The following is a 20579-nucleotide window of genomic DNA, read 5'->3' as shown; positions in this document are numbered from 1 at the left end:
TTTGGTTTTTTGTTTATCATCCAATACCCCTACTTGAATTTACATTCCATGAAGGCAGGCCTTGGGTGTTTTGTTCTCTCCATCCTTAGAATAGTGTTTAGCATATGAGCAGGTGCTCAAATATCTGTTGAAATATGAGTAAATGAAAGATTTTGCTTTCTGTTTTGAAACTGTATCATCATTTGGGAAGCCAGTTGCTTCTGTAAACACAAACACAACCCATGCTTTCCTGCAGAAATAACTATACATTTCAATTTGCTGTTGTCTGTAGCATAATATTTGCTTGACATAAATACATGGCTAATATTAAATATTGCCTCTACGTATAGCCTATATTTTTATTTGATCTGGATAGTGTAGTAATTTGGTTTTATTTTCAAGATTTTAATAATCACTAACAGCTTTCTTTAGCTATTACAATTTCAGGAGAATAGAAGGATCTTTTATGTTTCTACCTTGCACAATCCAGAAAATTCTACCACGAATGGACAACAGGACGCTATTTTCTGGGACTAGAATATACTTACTGCAGGAGCCATTTGCATAGGTGGTAAAGAAGATGGTGTTGTCTGATCCCCTACAATGAGGCAAAAATGGGGAAAAGAAATAGTTTAAGACTGCTGAAACACTGTGTTGACCTTACTCACAAACTTCCTAGCAGGTCTAACAAGCTTCATTCACAGGTACCAACAAGCACCGCTTCTCAGGTGCTGAGCCCTGGTCTTTCACAGCTCTGCCCGTCAAGCTCCCCACTGCCCAGCCCACGTGTTCTCTATAGTCTACCACTTCTTTAAGTGAACTCTTTCAGGCAGTCATGCTGGTCTACTCACCCTCTCCACATTTGCCTCTGACATTTTTGATCATCACAACTGGGGGGTGGGTGGGGGAGTTGTTACTGGCATCTAGTGGGTAGAGGCCAGGGATGCTGTTACATATTTATGATGCACAGGACAGTCCTCCATGATAAAGAATTCTTTGATCCAAAATGTCATTAGTGCTGAGGTTGAGAAACTCTGTTTTAGAGCAGCTGGCATGCATTTGCCTCCTGTTTCTTATCTAACTTGCATAGTATGTGCCTTACCTTTCCTACTATATAAGTTAGCTTCTTCACGGCAGGTACTATGCTTTGCTGTTTCCCTTCAGAATCTAGTTCAATGCTTTGTATGAGCTAAATAATTTAGTTCTTCCATCTCAAATAGACAACTAGGTCAGTGGTTGAATTATTTAAAATGTAACCTGGAAAGGGAGTTTGCAGGGAACTAGATTCAGACCCTCCTGGCACTTACTGGATTACAACCAAAAAAAGGTGTTGGTTTTGAGAATGTTCTTTCAGAACTTTAGGTTGTAAATTCCTAGAAACTAGAGATCTAAAAAGGTGAGTAAACAGCAGCAGGCTGGTTATTCATATTTAGACACTAAACAAAAAAAAAAAGTTACAAAAGTAAAAACCTTGCATAGGATACAAAACAAAATACTATTTTAAAATAACTTTTTAGTTTTAAAGATAAGGTTGTGCTTGTTTATTTAAGTGATGGAGTCTTGCCCTGTCACCTAATTTGGAGTGCAGTGGGGCAATCACAGCTCACTGCAGCCCCGAACTCCTCGGCTCAAGTGATCCTCCCACCTCATTCTTTTGAGTAACGAGAACTACAGGAGTGCACCACCTTGCTTGGCTTTTTTTTTTTTCTTTTTATTAATTTTTTGTAGAGATGGGGTCTCACTATGTTGCCTAGGCGGGTCTTGAATTCCCGGTCTCAAGCGATCCTTCCATCTCAGCCTCCCAAAGTGCTTGGATTATGGGTATGAGCCACTGCACGTGGCTAAATATGAGTTTTAATGATTAAAATTTAACAAAAATTAGCTAGGTGTATGCCTGTAGTTCCAGCTGCTGGGAAGGCTGAAGTGCGAGGATCACTTGAGCCCAGGAGGCAGAGGCTGCAGGGAGCAGAGATCGTGCCACTACATCCCAGCCTGGGTGACAGAGCCAGGCCTTATCTAAAAAAAAAAAAAAAAAAAAAAATTACTGAAGTCTTACTTACATATGACCTACATGTTTTAGTTCCATCAGGAGTGAAACAATTTAACTTGGTTATCTTAAAAATTACTTCCGCCTGGCCCAGTGGCTCACGCCCTGTAATCTCAGCACTTTGGGAGGCTGAGGTGAGCAGATCACGAGGTCAGGAGTTTGAGACCAGCTTGGCCAACATGGTGAAACCCCATCTCTACTACAGGGTGTGGTGGTGCATGCCTGTAATCCCAGCTACTCAGGAGGCTGAGGCAGGAGAATCACTTGAACCTGGGAGGTGGAGACTGCAGTGAGCCGAGATTGCACCACTGCACCTCAACCTGAGCAACAGAGCAAGACACTGTCTCAAAAAAAAAAAAAATTACTTCCTTCCTGATAAAACTGTATAAGGTACAAATATAATTCATTAGAATACGTAAAATGAAAGCAAATGTGGCATGTGTACCAGAGTGGTGCTATAAAAACCTCATTAAAAAAACATTTCTGGGGCTAGGCATGGTAGCCTATAGCTATAATCCCAGTACTTTGGGAGGTTCTGAGGAGGAAGGATTGCTTGAACGCGGAAGTTTGAGATCAGCCTGGGCAACACAGTGAGACCCCCCCCGCATCTTCACAAAATAAAAATACAAAAATTAGCTAGGCATGGTGGCACGTGCCTGTAGTCCCAGTTACTTGGAAGCCTTAGGGAGAAGGATCACTTAAGTCCAGGTGGTGAAGGCTGCAGTAAGCCATGACTGTGTGACTGTACTCTAGCCTGGACAGAAGAGCAATATCCTATCTCAAGAACAAGTAACATTTCTAGAAAAGGCCTACTTTTTTAAGCAACATATTTAATACTTTAATTAATCTTGGTAGACGCATTTCAAATTGTATTCTACACTTTCTTGATTCCTACAGTACAGGAAACTCTTGGTATTGTGGGTCCTGATCATGAACATCAATTGTATCAAACTATAACACAGTGTTCCCATTAGAAGTTACTAACGCAGGTGTACTTTCTTGATCTAGCACTAAAGAATTTCATACTGTTTATTCTCTAAGTTTTTGTCTGTTCTTTTAGAGTAATTCCACCTCCTTCCAGCTCTCAGGCTGTAATTCTAATGCTGTTACGTGCTTATTGCAGCAGTTACATATCCCACCTCTGGAACCAATCTGCTATAAACTGTGATTCACAAATTAGCTGAAATTAGTCAAAGGGAAAGGAGAAAGAGGTCTAAACAACATTCTGAGCCTAATCAGATTTTGGAGGCATGAAGCCTCTTAATTCAATTCTTGCTTAGCCATCCCCACATTCTCCAAATAAGCCTCCTTTCACAAAAGGAAAAAACTAAAGCCCAGAAAGGTTGAGCCCCTGACTAGCAGCACAGTGAGGATAGAACAAAGGTGACGCGACTTCCAAGTAAGAGCTCCCTCTACTCCATCCTCTTTAAGCAGGCACCCGGAGGGGCAGGGAATCTCTCCAAGAAACGTGAATGAGTTTTGGTGCACAATGTGACTTCAGGAGTCTGGAAGCTCTTTCAGCTTTCTTCCTGATTCCTTGCCATGTTCTACATAACTGAAATGGAACTCTAGACAAGAAATTGTGAATCTGGGCATGGAGAAGTATTTAAATCCCTAAATTAAAGCTGTATTTTATTGTATTTTAACTGATGTCACCATTCATAGAGAATGAACCCTGGGCAGGCAGCAGCAACTCAGTTACATGCCTTGTTTTATACTTTATGTTCTAACATTTAAGTGAGACTAAGTCTTCTTTTCCAGCAGAACGAGAAGCTCCTCCAGGTCAAGGCCTGTGTCATAGCCCTCTCTGATATCCCTTATGGCACCCTGAAGAGTACTTGGCACACAGTAAGTGCTCAATATTCATTCATGTGATTTTTGGCAGCACTATCAGGAAGGGTTTAGGGCTCTGCACAGATGGAGTCTTCTGTTACTCACCATTTGGCCAAACATACTGCTTTGTGGATTTCTTCCCATTTTCCCCCAAAATTCTTGGACACCCACAGGCCATTCTGAAAGATTATAAATGACTTATCAAAATTCTAGCTTTATCCTGTGCAGTTGCTTGTATGACCTTTAATATTTCATATCCAATCATTCAGGACAGTAAAAACACACACTGAAGCTCCATCAGAGCCGCCCAAGCTCCACAGACGCACACATGGTTTATCTGGGCCCTTTTGGGGTCTTGAAAGTTCAGAATAACAAATGTGTATGAAGTGCCTACTATGTGCCAGGCACTGTACCAGATGTTGCACTGGGGATACAAAGATGAATAAGACACACTCCCTGCTGAGAGAAGGGGCTCACAGTTTAACAAGGGGCATAGATAAGAGGAAAGTTCAACACTACGCAGAGTTATAAAATATGGTCTAGTATAGAAGTGGGGAGAGGAGGAACACTGCATCAGAGATAGTTTTCTGAAGAAGACAGCTGCACTGAGTTTTAAATGATGAGCAGTGGGACCAAAAGAAGGCAAACAGGGAGATGAGGTGTTGGGGCACAAATAGAGACTAGTATTAGCAAAGGCAAGGAGGTCATAAACCCTGCAGCGTGTGCAGGGAGCTAAAAGCCATCAGACATTACTGGAGTGTAAATTCCAAGGTAAGCAAATGAGGAACTAACGCTAGGCAGAAAGGTGAGGCCAGCTCACAGAGAGCCTTCCTTCTGTGCCATGGTAAGGACTCCAGGGTTTATTGCATATGAGGTGCTCCCAGGAGGAATGTGTGCTAAGGATGAGGATGACACAGTCCATTTCACTTTTTTAGGTGGAGTACTTGGATGAGAATGGGAAAGATGGATTTCAGAGGGTCCAGACTAGAGGCAGGAAAAGCAGTGAATGACTGCCACATTAGTTCGGTAAAAGCTAATGAGGTCTGGAACACTGGCCATGAGGAACAGGCTCTGCAAGAATTTAGAAGCTAGCCTAGCAGAACTGGATGACTTTTCCTCCAGGGCAGGATGAGAGGTAGGGGTATGGGGGATGTGTGTGTGTGTGTGTGTGCGTGCACGTGTAAGTTGGTCACTCTGGTTTTCTGGTTGGGGTATAGGATGCATTGTGATATCATTAACTAGTATAAGGATTAAGGGAAGAAGATCAGGTCTGAGAGAAGAGTAGGGTGGAAGCTCAGTTTTAAATCGATTTAAGGTGCTTGTGGAACATCTAGCTAGAGATATTCAGGGGGCAGCAAGACAGCAATATGATGCATTAGGGGAAAGCCAGGGCTAGAGATAAGTATTTGAAAATCCTATACATTATAGGTGGTGGTAATTAAATGGTAAGAGTGGAAGAGACTGCTCAGTGAAATGAGGAGTAGGCATTTAAGGGTAGGCTGAAAGGAGGTTAAGGAAGATACTAAGAAGGAAGACTAGAAAGCTAGAAGAACTAAAAGGAATAATGTCACAGAAGCCAAATAATTAGAGTTCTCAAAAGGAGGAATTGGCCAATAGTTTGAAATGTAGCAGAGACTTAACAAAACCCTGACTGATAACATAACACTGGCAATGTGAGCTTACTGAGCTTGGCCTCAGCGGAGACGGGACAGAGATGTCCTAGTCTAGGTGAAATTAAATGTAACTTATTTAGGCAGAATTTATGTTCAGTACTCCTGTATTCTCACCCACCATTCTCCTTTAACTTTTTCTCCCTTGGTAATATATTCACATCCCAGCATTTCTAATTTACCTAATTCTACCTATAAAGACAAGGTAGAATTCGATACCACTTATTTGCACTTTAGTACAAATTGGTCCCTCTTCTCCAGCCCAATTATATGTACTTCAGACTTACCATTAAATGGAAAACATTTCAGGTACAGAAGCAGATTGTATCTGTCTCTTCCTGAGGACAGTGCTGTTTTAATAACCCTGAGACACTTGGTAAAGGAGATGCGGTAGTCAAAGGGGAGCTCTATGGGCCTGTTCACTCCTAGGGAGGGCTCCCTGCTCCCTTGTAGTGCTTTCAGCTTAAGCTGCTGGAGGCCAATTTCCAGGAATTGTTCTAAGATCTGAAGCTTACTCCCCAGCAAGCTAGTTTCCTTCCCCCGGCCTCCACTGCTATGCATAACTCTGAGGCCAGACACAGTGGCTCACGCCTGTAATCCCAGCACTTTGGGAGGCCAAGGCAGGCGGATCACCTGAGGTCAGGAGTTTGAGACCAGCCTGGCCGACATGGTGAAACCTTGTCTCTACTAAAAATACAAAAAAATTAGCTGGGCGTGGTGGCACATGCCTGTAATCTCAGCTACTCTGGAGGCTGAGGCAGGAGAATCGCTTGTACCTGGGAGGTGGAGGCTGCAGTGAGACCAGATTGCACCACTGCACTCCAGCCTGGGCAAGAAGAGTAAAACTGTCTCAAAAAAAAAGCGTAACTTTGGCCCTCCTGGAGCCCCTCAGCCTGACCTCTGTTCAAAAATCTCCCCACAGAAAGCCCAGAATCCAGATCTCTCTTCCAGTGCCCTTCATCGTCCTATGTCACCCTTTGCTCAGCCTGACTAGTTCACAGTTATGATCTTGTTTCTGACCCCAAAACAGTGAGTACAGCAATGACTCTCAAACTTTGGTGCTCAGGCTCAGCTGGGGAGCCTGTTAAAAATATTGGCCACCCTACAACAGAAGTCATTGATTTATTATCTCTGGGTTTGGGCAAAGGGATGTGCCTCTTGAACTAGTTCCTCAGGTGTTTCTATCTGATGAGAGAAGGCCATAAAAATGTAAAGTATAATTCTGATTATTATTGTCTAGCAACTCAGCCACTTTGGGCCCTTAACCACAGTAAAGGAGACTGGTCCTCCAGGAAAGGAGAAGCTGAATGTATTCCTCAGAGAACTTTCAGAAGAGAAGTGGGAGGGTTAGGGAAACACACTGGTTTCTGGAGAAAGTATAGGAATGTGGTAGGGAACGCAGGGATTTAAGACTTTGGATATTTATACATGAGTGCCAACGACAGAAATCAGTATGTTTTATAAACTGAGGCACTTAACAAAAAAGAAAAAAAATTAGAAAGATGTTGTCTGATCATAGAAAAGGAACAATGACAACATCAGGAGTTTGACAATTTATGCTTATCCCTTGTAACACAAGAATGGTTAAATTAAACCGTTTTCTAGTTCATTACTCCAATGCCATATATTTAGTCACTTAAAAAAATTACAATGACAACTAGGCATCATACTTACCTGGAATAGCACACGGAAATTGTGTCCTTTACCAAATAGGAAAAATCGTTAAAAAAAATACATACTTCATGCCATAAGGAGACTCTAGAAAGAAGTCCAATATTAAAAGCATTTCCTAAAGGATCCTTCTAAGACAGTACATTTGAGACTCTAAAATGCAAAAGACAAACCATGTTCCTCAACTGGACTTACTTCAGTGCTGAGAGCTAAAAGATAGTCAGAATTCTGAGGGCTATACATCATCTGAGTGAGGGGATGAAAAGGGAGATCTGTTTGCACAAAGTTCTTCGCAAAATCTGATGATCTGAAGATTCTTCCTCCACGACTTCCTCCAGACACCTCTGCTGTTAATACCACCTGACAGGAAGAGGAAAGATCTGATTCAGGGTATGATACTATCTATGCAAGCACACGCGTTCTTACACCATTTTCACCAGACATTAGTTAAGAAATCTTAGTTCTAGAAGTAAGAAGAGTTATAAAAACCGATTAGTTGCTCCACTCTACTCCTTGGGTCTCATTCTTATCAAAAAATAACACCCTGAACTGAGCTGGGACATCGTATCTATGGGTTTAAGCCTAGAGTAGGCTGAATAACTGAGATTAGTTTTCCAAAAGACTAAAATGTTGTCATAGAGTATATACATTGGAATGTTAAGCAACTGCTGCATAATTATTAAGGGCTTTGGTGCACCTTGGACAGGAAACAAAAAAAATAAATCTGTGTGCTCAGAGTTCCATTCTTTTTTTTTTTTGAGACGGAGTCTCGCTCTGTCGCCGAGGCTGGAGTGCAGTGGCCAGGTCTCAGCTCACTGCAAGCTCCGCCTCCTGGGTTTATGCCATTCTCCTGCCTCAGCCTCCCGAGTAGCTGGGACTACAGGTGCCCGCCACGTCGCCCAGCTAGTTTTTTGTAATTTTTAGTAGAGAGGGGGTTTCACCGTGTTAGCCAGGATGGTCTCGATCTCCTGACCTCATGATCCGCCCGTCTCGGCCTCCCAAAGTGCTGGGATTACAGGCTTGAGCCACTGCGCCCGGCCAAGAGTTCCATTCTTATACGACCGATATTAAATTGTGTTTAAGGCAGGCACAGTGGCTCAAGCCTGTAATCCCAGCACTTCAGGGGGCCGAGGGGGGTGGATCGCTTGAGTCCAGGAGTTCAAGACCAGCCTGGGCAACACAGCAAAACCCTGTCTCTACAAAAAAAAAAACAAAAATTACCCGGGAGTGGTGACAAGAGCCTGTAGTCTCAGCTACTCAAGTGACTGAGGTGGGAGGATCCCTTGAGCCTAGAAGGTCAAGGCTGCAGTGAGCTGTGATGGTACCACTGCACTCCAGCCTGGGGGACAGAGTGAGACCTTGTCTTAAAAAAAAAAAAAAAAAGTGTTTAATTTTAAAATACAAATATAGCAATACTAAACTAAAATACATTATTGTGAATCACTGGACTATGCCAGTACTAATACCTGACAGCTCTGCATGTGGTATCAAGCACAAGCTTTATGTATATAAGAATGAGTCTCACCTTTCCAGAGTTCTCAGGACCAATAGCCATGCCAAATTCCGTCCGAATAAAGGTGTTATTGATGAGATTTGTAATATCCTTAAAGTTCTTCCCATAATCCTCACTGAGAGGAAGAAAAAAAGGGCAAATTTAGGGTACAGTGGTCATGGATATTACTGAGTTCCTATCCAGCTTTCATTCTCCCTTTCCACCAACCATGCTGAGAGACTCGGCTCACCCTCAACAGTCACATTCCTAGCTCCAGAGGTGCCCTGGTGAGTCCAAAGAACATTCCACCCCACCTCACCAGTGATGGGGGTTCAGGAATTGGTGAGTGACTCAGGATGAGCCAATGGGAGACAAAAGCGGCGGGAAATTCGGGGTCTTCTAGGAAGCACACTGCCTCCCACTTATGACAGCCACCTGATAAAATGGTCTATATTCCTTCAGACCAGCAGTTCTCAATCAGGGTGTTTCTGTTCCCCAAGAAACTTTTGGCGATGTCTGCAGACTTTTTTTTTTCCTTTCTTTGAGACAAGATCACACTCTGTTACCCAGGCTAGAGTTCAGTGGTGCAATCTCAGCTCAGCAGTGCAATTCCCAGGCTCAAGCAATTCTACAGCCTCAGCCTCCCGAGTAGCTGGAATTACAGATCTGTGTCACCACGCCTGGTTAATTTTTGTATTTTAAGTAGAGATGGGGTTTCACCACGTTGCCCAGGCTGGTCTGGAACTCCCGAGCTCAAAGCGATCTGCCCGCCTTGGCCTCCCAAAGTGCTGGGATTATAGACATGAGCCACTGCACCTGGTCCTGGAGACATTTTTGATTATCACAACATAGGGCTGAGGCGCTACTGGCATTAAATGGGTAGTGGCCAGCGATGTTGCCAAACATCCTACAAGGCACAGGACAGTCCCACAATAATAAAGAATTACCTGGCCCCAAATGTCAAGAGTAGTAAGGTTGAGAAACCCCAATGATGCAGTATATGAACACACAGTAAAAATACTGCTGTCGTTATTCTGTCCCAATGGGAGCACAGAGAAGGTAATTTCAGAATTCCTGAGAAGTAGAGCCTATGACACTGAATTGAATTGACCCTGAAGCCTGTCATTCCTCTGTACTTAGTTACAGAATCAACTATTCCCTTATTATTCAAGTTAGTTTAAGGTAAGATCTATGCAAAGTACAGCCAAAGGCTTCTAACTAATCTATTAATCCACAGTACTTATGATAAAGCTGTAAGTGAAGCTGTACAAAGTTCTTGAAGTTTTCCCCCCTAGAAGTTACCATCCTTAGGCACAAGTCTCTAAGGCACTCAGTACATGAAATACACCTAGGAAAAACAAACAAACTTAATCTCAACTTTCAGGGTTTCAAAACTTTTTCCAAAAGTTCATTCCAACAATATCTTTGAGAAGTCTCTGAATCCATGTTTAGATTCTGGGAAATAAAAGCAAAAATTCCATAGCTGTCTAACACTGACAGGTTTAATACTATGCATAGCTCTCTTACATAATACACAATGCTAAATCTTAATGTTCATTAAAGTTAAGTATCCATCAGTGAAGACAGCTGTGCACCGCAAATTTTCGCACACAGATAAATGTAATCTGTAGTGGTCTTCAATGATAGAATATAGCTACATGTTGCATGAAGATGTTTTGGTCACCAACGGATTATTTATATGATGGTGAGTCCAGAAGATTATGACACCATATTGTTACCATGCCTTTTCTGTTTAGATATACAAATACTTAGCACTGTGTTATAGCTGCCTACAGTATTCAGTACGGTAACATTCTCTACGGGTTTGTTGCCTAGGAACCACAGGTTATACCACATAGCTGCGGTGTGAAGTAGGCTATACTGTCTAGGTATGAGTAAGTACACTCTGTGATGTTTGCACAATAATGAAATCACCTAATGATGCACTTCACAGAATGTATCCCAATCAATAAGTGAAGCTTGAATATACATGATGTAAATGATGTTACAGGTTTTGGTAGCGGCCTCAACAAATAAAGAATTGCAAAACCATGAGTGATATAAAGGGCTGAAGTGAACATCTTGTCCAACTCCCTCATTTCACAGATGAGGAGTTGAAAGGGAAGGCAATTTATCAAAAGTCAACTAGTTAATTAAGGGCAGAATTGAAACTATAGTCCAATTCTCTGAACCTTTAGCCCTAAACTAGAGATAACTTTTAATTATCTGTGAGGAATTTTTCCCTTACAAACTGGGACCTTCCTCTATCTTGCTGGGGGCTTATGACCTGGCAGAAGAGATCAGCTAAGAGAAAGTTGGAGACAGAAGGGAAGTATCCATGTGTGTATGTAGAGGCCCCTGATAATATGCTTAAACAACTACATATGTCTAAGTTGTCTGAATGACTTTATCCTTCCTTAAGTATATACACACATAGAAAATTCCTAGATAAATGAAATAGCATTGGGCACCACCCAACTGAGTCCTATATTACCCTTCCTTTGGCTTTGGAGTAGATCAGCTCTTACCTTCCTGACAGCTGGCCAAGAGATGTGCATAAACAATTCCCAGCTCTACAGTGCATATATCATATCATCAACAGCCCTGTAAACCTTCCAAAGGGGTTGAAGCAGCCTGATTAGTACTAGCTTACAAATCGGTCCTCCTTCATGACATCCCCAGAGAATCTCCACAAACCTGTTGGCAAGCCTGCTTGCTTTTTAAGAACTTGGCACAACAAACACATCCCTGCCCTTCAAAAAAAGAAACCAGCATGAGCAAAACAAAAAATCACCTGCTACAGCACTCTAGTACTTTAGTCAGTTAAATAAATGGAGAAAATGAACTAGTATCAACCTGCTGGGACTTAAGCAGGGTTCTAGCAAGGCCACTTTGGGCCCAGGGGTATATTTTATTAACACAATACTTTATTTAAATGTAGCTTTATTTTCTATCAGCATACATATCACGAAGATATGTATGGTCTCAAACTCCTGGCCTCAAGCAATCCTCCCACCTCGGCCTCCCAAAGTGCTAGGATTACAGGCTGATCCTAGCACTTTATTTTCTATCAGCATACATCATGAAGAGGAAATCAATGAAGCAACTTTGATAAATAAATCTAATTTTCAAATTCCATATGATAATTAATGCAGTAAGGCACAGCCGTCAAATGATAGGTAAACAATTAAAACCCTGTGAAACCATCTGCTTTAGAAACAAGTCTTTTTGGCTGGGCGCGGTGGCTCACGCCTGTAATCCCAGCACTTTAGGATGCCCAGCACTTTTAGGCGGGTGGATCACGAGGTCAGGAGTTCATACCAGCCTGGCCAAGAAGGTGAAACTCCGTCTCTACTAAAAATACAAAAATTAGCCGGGTGTAGTGGCACGTGCCTGTAATCCCTGCTACTCAGGAGGCGGAGGCAGAGAATTGCTTGACCCCGGGAGGCGGAGGTTGCAGTGAGCCAAGATCGTGCCATTGCACTCCAGCCTGGGCGACAGAGCGAGAGTCCATCTCAAAATAAAAAAAAAAAAAAAAAAGGAAAAGAAAAAAAGAAACAAGTCTTTTTAATAACAATTCTATGCATCAACACTAATGTCCACTTTCTGGTTACTAAAAATAAATGATCATGGCCGGGCGCGGTGGCTCACGCCTGCAATCCCAGCACTTTGGGAGGCCGAGGTGGGTGGATCACGAGGTCAGGAGATCAAGACCATCCTGGCTACACAGGTAAAACCGGTTTCTACTAAAAATACAAAAAATTAGCCGGGCGCGGTAACGGGCGCCTGTAGTCCCAGCTACTCAGGAGGCTGAGGCAGGAGAATGGCTTGAACCCAGGAGGCGGAGCTTGCAGTGAGCAGAGACCACACCACTGCACTCAAGCCTGGGTGACAGAGCGAGACTCCATCTCAAAAAAAAAAAAAAAAAGAAAAAAAATTATCATTTTTGCATGTATCCATGGTGTAAACATGAACATTTATAACTCAAGACAATAATGTTGAAAAACAAATATAGTTGGAATAGAGCTTATTTTAGCTTGGGCTGCTATAAGAGAATATTATAAACTGGGTGGCTTATAAACAGCAGGAATTCATTTCTCACAGTTCTGGAGGCTAAGAAGTCCAAGATGAAGGTGCCAGCAGATGTGCTGTCTGGTGAGGGTCTGCTTCCTGCTTCACAGATTGCCCTCTTGTCACTGTAACCGTACATGACAGAAAGGGCAAGGGAGCTCTTGGGGGTCTCTCTTAAAAGGGGACTAAACCCACTGGTGAAGGTTCTGCCCTTATGACCTAATCACTTACCACAGGTCCCACCTCCTAATACCATCGCACTTGGGGTTAAAATTTCAACATATGAGTTCAGAGGGAACACAAACATTCAGTATACAGCATCCTGACACTCCCATCCTGCCCCTCCACTCCATTCCTCCAAACTCGTGTCCTTCTCACACGCAAAATACATTCATTACATCCCAAAACCTTGAAAGTCTTTTTATTTTATTTTATTTTTTTGAGACAGAGTTTTGCTCTTGTTACCTAGGCTGGAGTGCAATGGCAGGATCTCAGCTCACTGCAACCTCCGCCTCCCAGGTTCAAGCGGTTCTCCTGCCTCAGCCTCCCGAGTAGCTGGGATTAAAGGCATGGGCCACCACACCCAGCTAATTTTTGTGTTTTTAGTAGAGACAGGGTTTCTCCATGTTGGCCAGGCTGGTCTCAAACTCCTGACCTCAGATGATCCGCCCTCCTCGGCCTCCCAAAATGCTGGGATTATAGGCGTGAGTTACCGCATCCAGCCTAAAAGTCTTAACTTGTTCCAGCATCAACTCTAAAGTCTAAAATCAAAAGTGTCATCTAAGTATCATCTATATCAGACAAAGGTGAGACTCCAGGTATGATTCATCCTGAAGCAAACTGCTCTTCAGTTGTACAGTTTGTATTTTTGTATATCAGCCTCTCAAAGGCTAATTTTTGTATTTTTAGTAGAGACAGGGTTTCACCATCTTGGCCAGGCTGGTGTTGAACTCCTGACCTGTGAAACTTGTGAAACCAAACAAGTTATGCACTTCCAAAATACAATGGTGGGACGGGCACCGTACAGACATTTCCATTCCAAAAAAACGGAATGGGAAAGATGAAAGGGGACTCCAACTAAGTCTAAAATACAGGCAAACTTCATGAGATATATTTATTTAGTTATTTTTAACTAAGACTGGGCATCCTCCCACCTCGGCCTCCCAAAGTGCTAGGATCACGCCTGTAATCCTAGCACTTTGGAAGGCTGAGGTAGGAGGACTGCTTGAGGTCAGGAGTTTGAGACCAGCCTGGGCAACATGGTGAAACCCCATCTCTATAAAATACACAAAAATTAGCTGAGCATGGTGATTTCCAGCCTGTAGTCCCAGCCACTCAGGAGGCTGAAGCAGGAGGATCACTTGAGCCCAGGAGGTCGAAGCTACAATGAGCCGATATCACGCCACTGCACTCCAGCCTGGGCAACAGTGCAAGACCCTGTGTCAAAACTAAATAAATAGAGGGTCTTGCTCTGCCACCCAGGTTGGGGTGCAATGATGTGATCATAGCTCACTACAGCCTAGAACTCCTGAGCTCAAGCAATTCTTCTGCCTTAGCCTCCCAAGTAGCTAGGACTATAGCCATGTGCCACCACACCCAATTTTTTTTTTTTTTGGCAGAGATGGGTCTCACTATGTTGCCCAGGCTGGTCTCAAACTCCTGGCCCCAAGCAATCCTCCCACCTCAGCCTCCCAAAAGGCTGGGATTACAAGCATGAGCCACTGCACCTGGCCTAGATATTAAAGCTTGAAAACAATTCTCTTTGGCTCTAACCTGTGTCCTTCAGGTCCAATGTTGGGGAGGGGGTCCCTCCTCTTCCCAGACATGTTGGGATTGTGGTCTGGCTCTGCAGCCTTGCCAGAAAGTGGGTAGACCCCAAGGATCTGGGTGGCCTTTCTTCCCTGGCTTTGGGTGATGGTCCCTCCTTTTGAAATTGAGAAGGCCGCCTTGGTGATCCCTGAACTGCCTTGTCTTAAAGAAGAGCGCACATACGCAATCGAATAGCTCTGTGGTCCTTAACATCTGAAAGCCTTTCCTCATTGGGTTCAAACTGGCAGTTTTCCTGTTGGGATAAGTGATTAAGTTCTTTTTTTTTTTTGAGATGGAGTCTCGCTCTGTCGCCCAGGCTGGAGTGCAGTGGACGGATCTCAGCTCACTGCAAGCTCCGCTTCCCGGGTTTACGCCATTCTCCTGCCTCAGCCTCCGGAGTAGCTGGGACTACAGGCGCCTGGCTAGTTTTTTGTATTTTTTTAGTAGAGACGGGGTTTCACCATGTTAGCCAGGATGGTCTCGATCTCCTGACCTTGTGATCCGCCCGTCTAGGCCTCCCAAAGTGCTGGGATTACAGGCTTGAGCCACCATGCCCGGCCACTGATTAAGTTCTTAGTTCACACCCATGCTAATCTAATCTCTTTATCAAATGGTCACTTGGCCACATCCTAATTATTCTCAGTTTGTGCAATTTAGATAGACTGAGAATTTTTCAAATATTTAAGCACTGCTTTCTTCTTGCTTAATAATTCTGTCTTTAAGTCATTTCTCTTTTCCCATATTTTACTACCAGCAGTCAAGAGGAACCAAGCTGCAACTTCAACATTTTACTTAGATATTGTTTTAGCTAAATACGCAATTTCATTGCTTGCAAGTTGTAATTTCCACAAAACACTAGAACATGAACACAATTTGGCCAAGTTCTCTGCCACTTTATAACAAGGATTGTTTTTTCTCTATTATCCAATAACGTGTTCCTCATTTCTGCCAGAAACCTCATCATAATGGCCTTTGTGGTCCACATTTTAATGAATATTCTACCATGGATTACTTAGGTATTCTCTAAGATGGAAGCTTTCTCTACAGCCCTCCTCTTTTCTTTCTGAGCCTTCACCGGAATCATCTTTAAGTTTCATTAACATCTATGTAGGCTTTTTCAAGCATGCACCTCAAAACTTTCTGCTTCTACCTATTTTCTTTTGTTCACTTTGCCATGGTTAAGCCACCATAAATTATAACATAAAAGTAACAAGGATGATGGCAAACTCTTAAAAATATTATTGTTTTGTAATTTTCACTAATTGAGAAAGCTTATATAATCTTCATTATGCATGGATTCTGTATTTGTAAATTTGTTTACCTTTTTATATTTATTTGTAACCCCCAAATCAATATTCATGGTGCCTTGCCAGTCATTTATAGACATTTACAGAGCAGCAAAAATATGAGTCACCCAGTGTACCCATTCCCAGCTGAGGTCAAACAAGTTGATGCTTTGCCTTTGTGTTCAGTTCTAACACTATAAACAAGTGTCCTTTTCACGGTCTATTTAGTGCTAGGTTTTTGCATGTTCATGCTTTTTTTTTGGTACTTTTTCTATCTAAATGGCCTCCAAGTGCATTGTCAACATGCTGTTGAGTGTTCCTAAACACAAGAAGGCTTTGATGTGCCTCATGGAGGAAATATGAGTATATGAGACAAGCTTTGTTTGGGCAAGAGTTGTAGTGCTATTGGCCATGAATTCAGTGTTAATGAATCAATAATACACATTAAATAAGGTATCTTTAAACAGAAACACACATAAAACAAAGTTATGTATTGATCATTTGATGAAAATGAGTGCTGTGACCAGAAGTTTGCATAAACCTAACCCTGTATGTCCCCCTAGGAGCAATGGTTCACTATTAACTAATTCAGTATTCATGACACCTTTACAGAACATAACTATCACTAATAATGACAACCAACTGACTGAGATTTCCAGGTAAAAGATCAATAGGGAGAATGTAGTTTATTAAAATGTATCAAAAGAATCATGGACCTGAAACTACTGCTGTGTAAAATTGGCAAGATTTGAATTCATAATAAACTTAATTCCCAATATTTCAGTCTCTCTTTTCCCCACTGTCTGATATTACCTTGTGTTTTTATTTAAATATTTTGTGTTTTATCATTATTGGGAAAGGATACACGTTTTCTGTAGAAATTTTGAAACTACAAGCGGGAAAATAAAGAGAGTAAGATATTGTAAATAAAATCACAGAACTTTTAATCAGAAGGAACATGAATATGTATTTGGGGGTCTTCATCTTACTCTGACAACTTCACGTGTATAAAAGTGAAGTTGTATTAAAGGTAAAATGCCATCATCACATTTTAGTATACTTTTTCTTTAAAAAAAAAAAAGCAAGGCCGGGCGCGGTGGCTCAAGTCTGTAATCCCAGCACTTTGGGAGGCCGAGACGGGTGGATCACGAGGCCAGGAGATCAAGACCATCCTGGTTAACATGGTGAAACCCCATCTCTACTAAAAAAAATACAAAAAACTAGCCGGGCGAGGTGGTGGGCGCCTGTAGTCCCAGCTACTCGGGAGGCTGAGGCAGGAGAATGGCATAAACCTGGGAAGCGGAGCTTGCAGTGAGCTGAGATCCGGCCACTGCACTCCAGCCTGGGCCACAGAGCGAGACTCCATCTCAAAAAAAAAAAAAAAGCAAGAAAACATATGTTGTAAATGGAATTTATGCCAACCTTGTAACTGAAATATGCAGTCATTGTTAACAATCTACTGCAGCGAAAACTGAACTCAGCATATCATAAAAAAGGTTGTTAGGCCAGGCGCGGTGGCTCAAACCTGTAATCCCAGCACTTTGGGAGGCCGAGACGGGCGGATCACGAGGTCAGGAGATCGAGACCATCCTGGCTAACACGGTGAAACCCCGTCTCCACTAAAAAATACAAAAAACTAGCTGGGCGAGGTGGCAGGCGCCTGTAGTCCCAGCTACTCGGGAGGCTGAGGCAGGAGAATGGCATAAACCCGGGAGGCGGAGCTTGCAGTGAGCTGAGATCCGGCCACTGCACTCCAGCCTGGGCGACAGAGCCAGACTCCGTCTCAAAAAAAAAAAAAAAAAAAGGTTGTTACACAAGATGCCTTGAAGAAGCTGGTTTACTGCACTAGCAGCACTTTGCATTGTATACCTTTAAGTTATCCTTTTTTAAAAATCTCAATCCCAGCACTTTGGAAGGCTGAGGCGGGCGGATCACGAGGTCAGGAGATCAAGACCATCCTGGCTAACACAGTGAAACCCCATCTGTACTAAAAATACAAAAAAAATTAGATGGGCATGGTGGCAGGCGTCTGTAGTCCCAGCTACTTGGGAGGCTGAGGCAGGAGAATGGCATGAACCCAGGAGGTGGAGCTTGCAGTGAGCCGAGATCGCACCACTGCACTCCAGCCTGGGCGACAGAACAAGACTCCATCTCAACAACAACAACAACAAAAACTCAAGTAACATCCTGAAAAACTTACACTGACTATGTAATATATTTTAATGCAAAACCTCTTATAGATTTCCCTATTAATTTCCAAAATTTGAGCAACTCTTATTAGGAAATTAAAGCCAGAAATAAAATAGCCCAGCAGTCTTTGTGATATTAATAATTAGGTATACAATATCAGTGTAGAACAATGCCTACATTTGCTTCACTAAGTAAATTATACAATGAAAAGCTGGACTTAAGACATCATAAAACAAAAAGATGGAAAATATCTGTTAGTCGCCAAAAATCAAATTATCATCTTAATTGTAGCTAGTTTATTTCTTCAACTTCATTATGTGCAAGTGAGACAAACATACTTTATAATCCATTACACAAACTAATATTCCTTATAAGAAAATCAAAATTAATACTATATAAACACGGTTCCTTTAAATGGAAAATATGTATATGTGTGTGCATACATGAACACACAAACATATGTATACACACACACATATATTTGTGTACATATATGTATGTGTATATATGTATTTTGTACAAATATATGTGTACATACATATATACACATACATATATATAATCTCCCAAATCCTTCAATAATTCTTTTTCACAGCCTAAAGACAGAAGTATACTCCCTCTAACTCTGCATATCAACAGGGACAACTTCCTTCTATTCTTGTGAGACTTTATGCTGTAATACACAGAGCAGGTAGCATGTGATTTGCTGTTTTTTATTTGAAATCCAAATGAACCTTTAACCATATAAGATTTAGTATGCAAAGATAGTCTAATGAATAATACAATCATCAATGCTGTGAAAAACAGAAAAGTCCTCAGAGTGGGTTCAGTGGGCTTTTAGTGGTAATTGGGCAACTTCAGCATACTCAAGACCCATTTTGATCAAACTGCTTCTTTCACTTTCTCATTTCTGAAACAACAGTTGCCTCTTGGTTGGCATGTTCAACATGGTTGACTTGGTTGGCCAGTCACTTTAGGCCAGGCCAGCCCAGATGGAAAAGCAACAGGGCATATTTACAGTTTCTGCCTAAACTCTGGAAGCAGGTACAGAGTCAGTTGCCACTTTGTGGCAAGGAAGAGATAATTAATATTCAAAGTCAATGTGGTTAAAAAAAAAAAAAAGAAACAAAAAACTGCTGAGTAATATGAAAAAAATGTTACCTTGGTAATATTATACTACATCAGAAACAAATAGAATTGCACTCTAGTAAAGTATATGTCAGGAGAGCAGGGTTTTTCACAAGACTAGACAAAAACAGGCTGAAAAAAGGCTGAGTCTGATGGTGGTGGTATTTAAACAGTGACATGGCAGTATCGGTTCTCGTTTTGGTTTCTATTGTCTTAAGTTGTTGAGGCATTAGGTATAGAAGATAATTCAACCTGGAGAAAGAGGCATTTAACAAACAGCCTTTAAAACATGCTGACATCCATCAGAGCGGAGGTTTTCCTTTGCTACTAAAAAGTGAATTGGAAATAAACATCCCCTATGACACAAATGTGTATGATATTTATCACAGTAGCATTAGTTACAGTAAAAAAAAAAAAATAGCTATAAGCTAACTGTCCAATGGAACAATAATAAAGTAAATTACGTCAATCTAAAAAAATGAGGGGTTACTAGCAGAGTTAAGGTATGAGTACTGACCAAACAGCATGGATGTAGGTCATAATGCCAGGTGTTAGTAACATTTGCACGTTGGCAGGGGCTAGGGGGTGCAGTGTGCATTTGTAGAAGATGTGGAGGCATCTGGGGGCAGGCAATCACTTTTTAGCAACTGGTGTGGAAGGCTTCAAATTCATTTTAACAACTGGTACAGCAATGTCAGTACCTGCCCCCAGATGCCTCATCGGCATGGCAGCAGCTAACAGCACCCAAGCTATTCCTCCATGCCAGGCACTGCAGAGCATACCTCACAACAGCTCTGAGGTGGGCATTATTATTGTCCTTTTACAGATGATAAAAAAGACTTAGGAGGTTAAATGACTTTCCCAAGTTCATTCTGTTTGCAATGACAGTGCTGTGATTCAATCCTAAGCCTACCTGCCAACAAAGCTTGGCAAGATTTTGCTATTCCACGTTGTCTCCCAATACTCTACAACTATATGATACAACATTAAAGGGGAAGGTCAAGATAATAAACGACAAATGAATTAAGATTACACTTGGCTGTATGAACTTTTTTCTTTCCTTTAAAATTTTCAAATGTCCTATAATATGATTATACTGCTTTTATAATGAAACACAGGTTGGTAAGATAAACTATCATGAGGAGATATTTTATTTTTTTGAGAAAGGGTATCGCTCTCTCACTCAGGCTGGAGTGCAGTGATGTGATCATAGCTACTGCAGCCTCAACCTCCCGGACCCAAGAGATGCTCCTACCTCAGTCTCCCAAGTAGCTGGGACCACAGGTGTGCGACACCATGCCCAGTTGGGGAATGGGCAATTGTGAGGAGGGGAATTTATAAGAGCAAACATTCTTAAACACTGGAAAGAGTTACTGAAGCAAAGTTACACATTTTAAAATGCA

General features: G+C 42.0%; 1 protein-coding gene across 6 annotated transcripts in view; it reads right to left on the bottom strand.

Annotated features, from left to right (window-relative positions):
- SORT1 (sortilin 1) overlaps nt 1-20579 on the bottom strand; it is a 91076-nt gene that overhangs the window by 37556 nt on the left and 32941 nt on the right. For all 6 annotated transcript variants that reach the window (XM_023232546.2, XM_023232547.2, XM_023232549.2 and 3 more), the window contains 4 exons: nt 8726-8828; nt 7396-7560; nt 3965-4038; nt 528-577 (listed from right to left, as the gene is read on the bottom strand). In XM_023232546.2, coding sequence (XP_023088314.1) covers nt 528-577; nt 3965-4038; nt 7396-7560; nt 8726-8828 — 392 coding nt within the window. The remainder of the gene's footprint in view (nt 1-527; nt 578-3964; nt 4039-7395; nt 7561-8725; nt 8829-20579) is intronic.

Source organism: Piliocolobus tephrosceles, chromosome 1, assembly GCF_002776525.5.
Source record: "Piliocolobus tephrosceles isolate RC106 chromosome 1, ASM277652v3, whole genome shotgun sequence".
Classification (NCBI taxonomy): Eukaryota; Metazoa; Chordata; class Mammalia; order Primates; family Cercopithecidae; genus Piliocolobus; species Piliocolobus tephrosceles.
The sequence above is the reverse complement of the archived record's forward strand: the minus strand, read 5'-3'. Positions and strand labels throughout refer to the sequence as shown.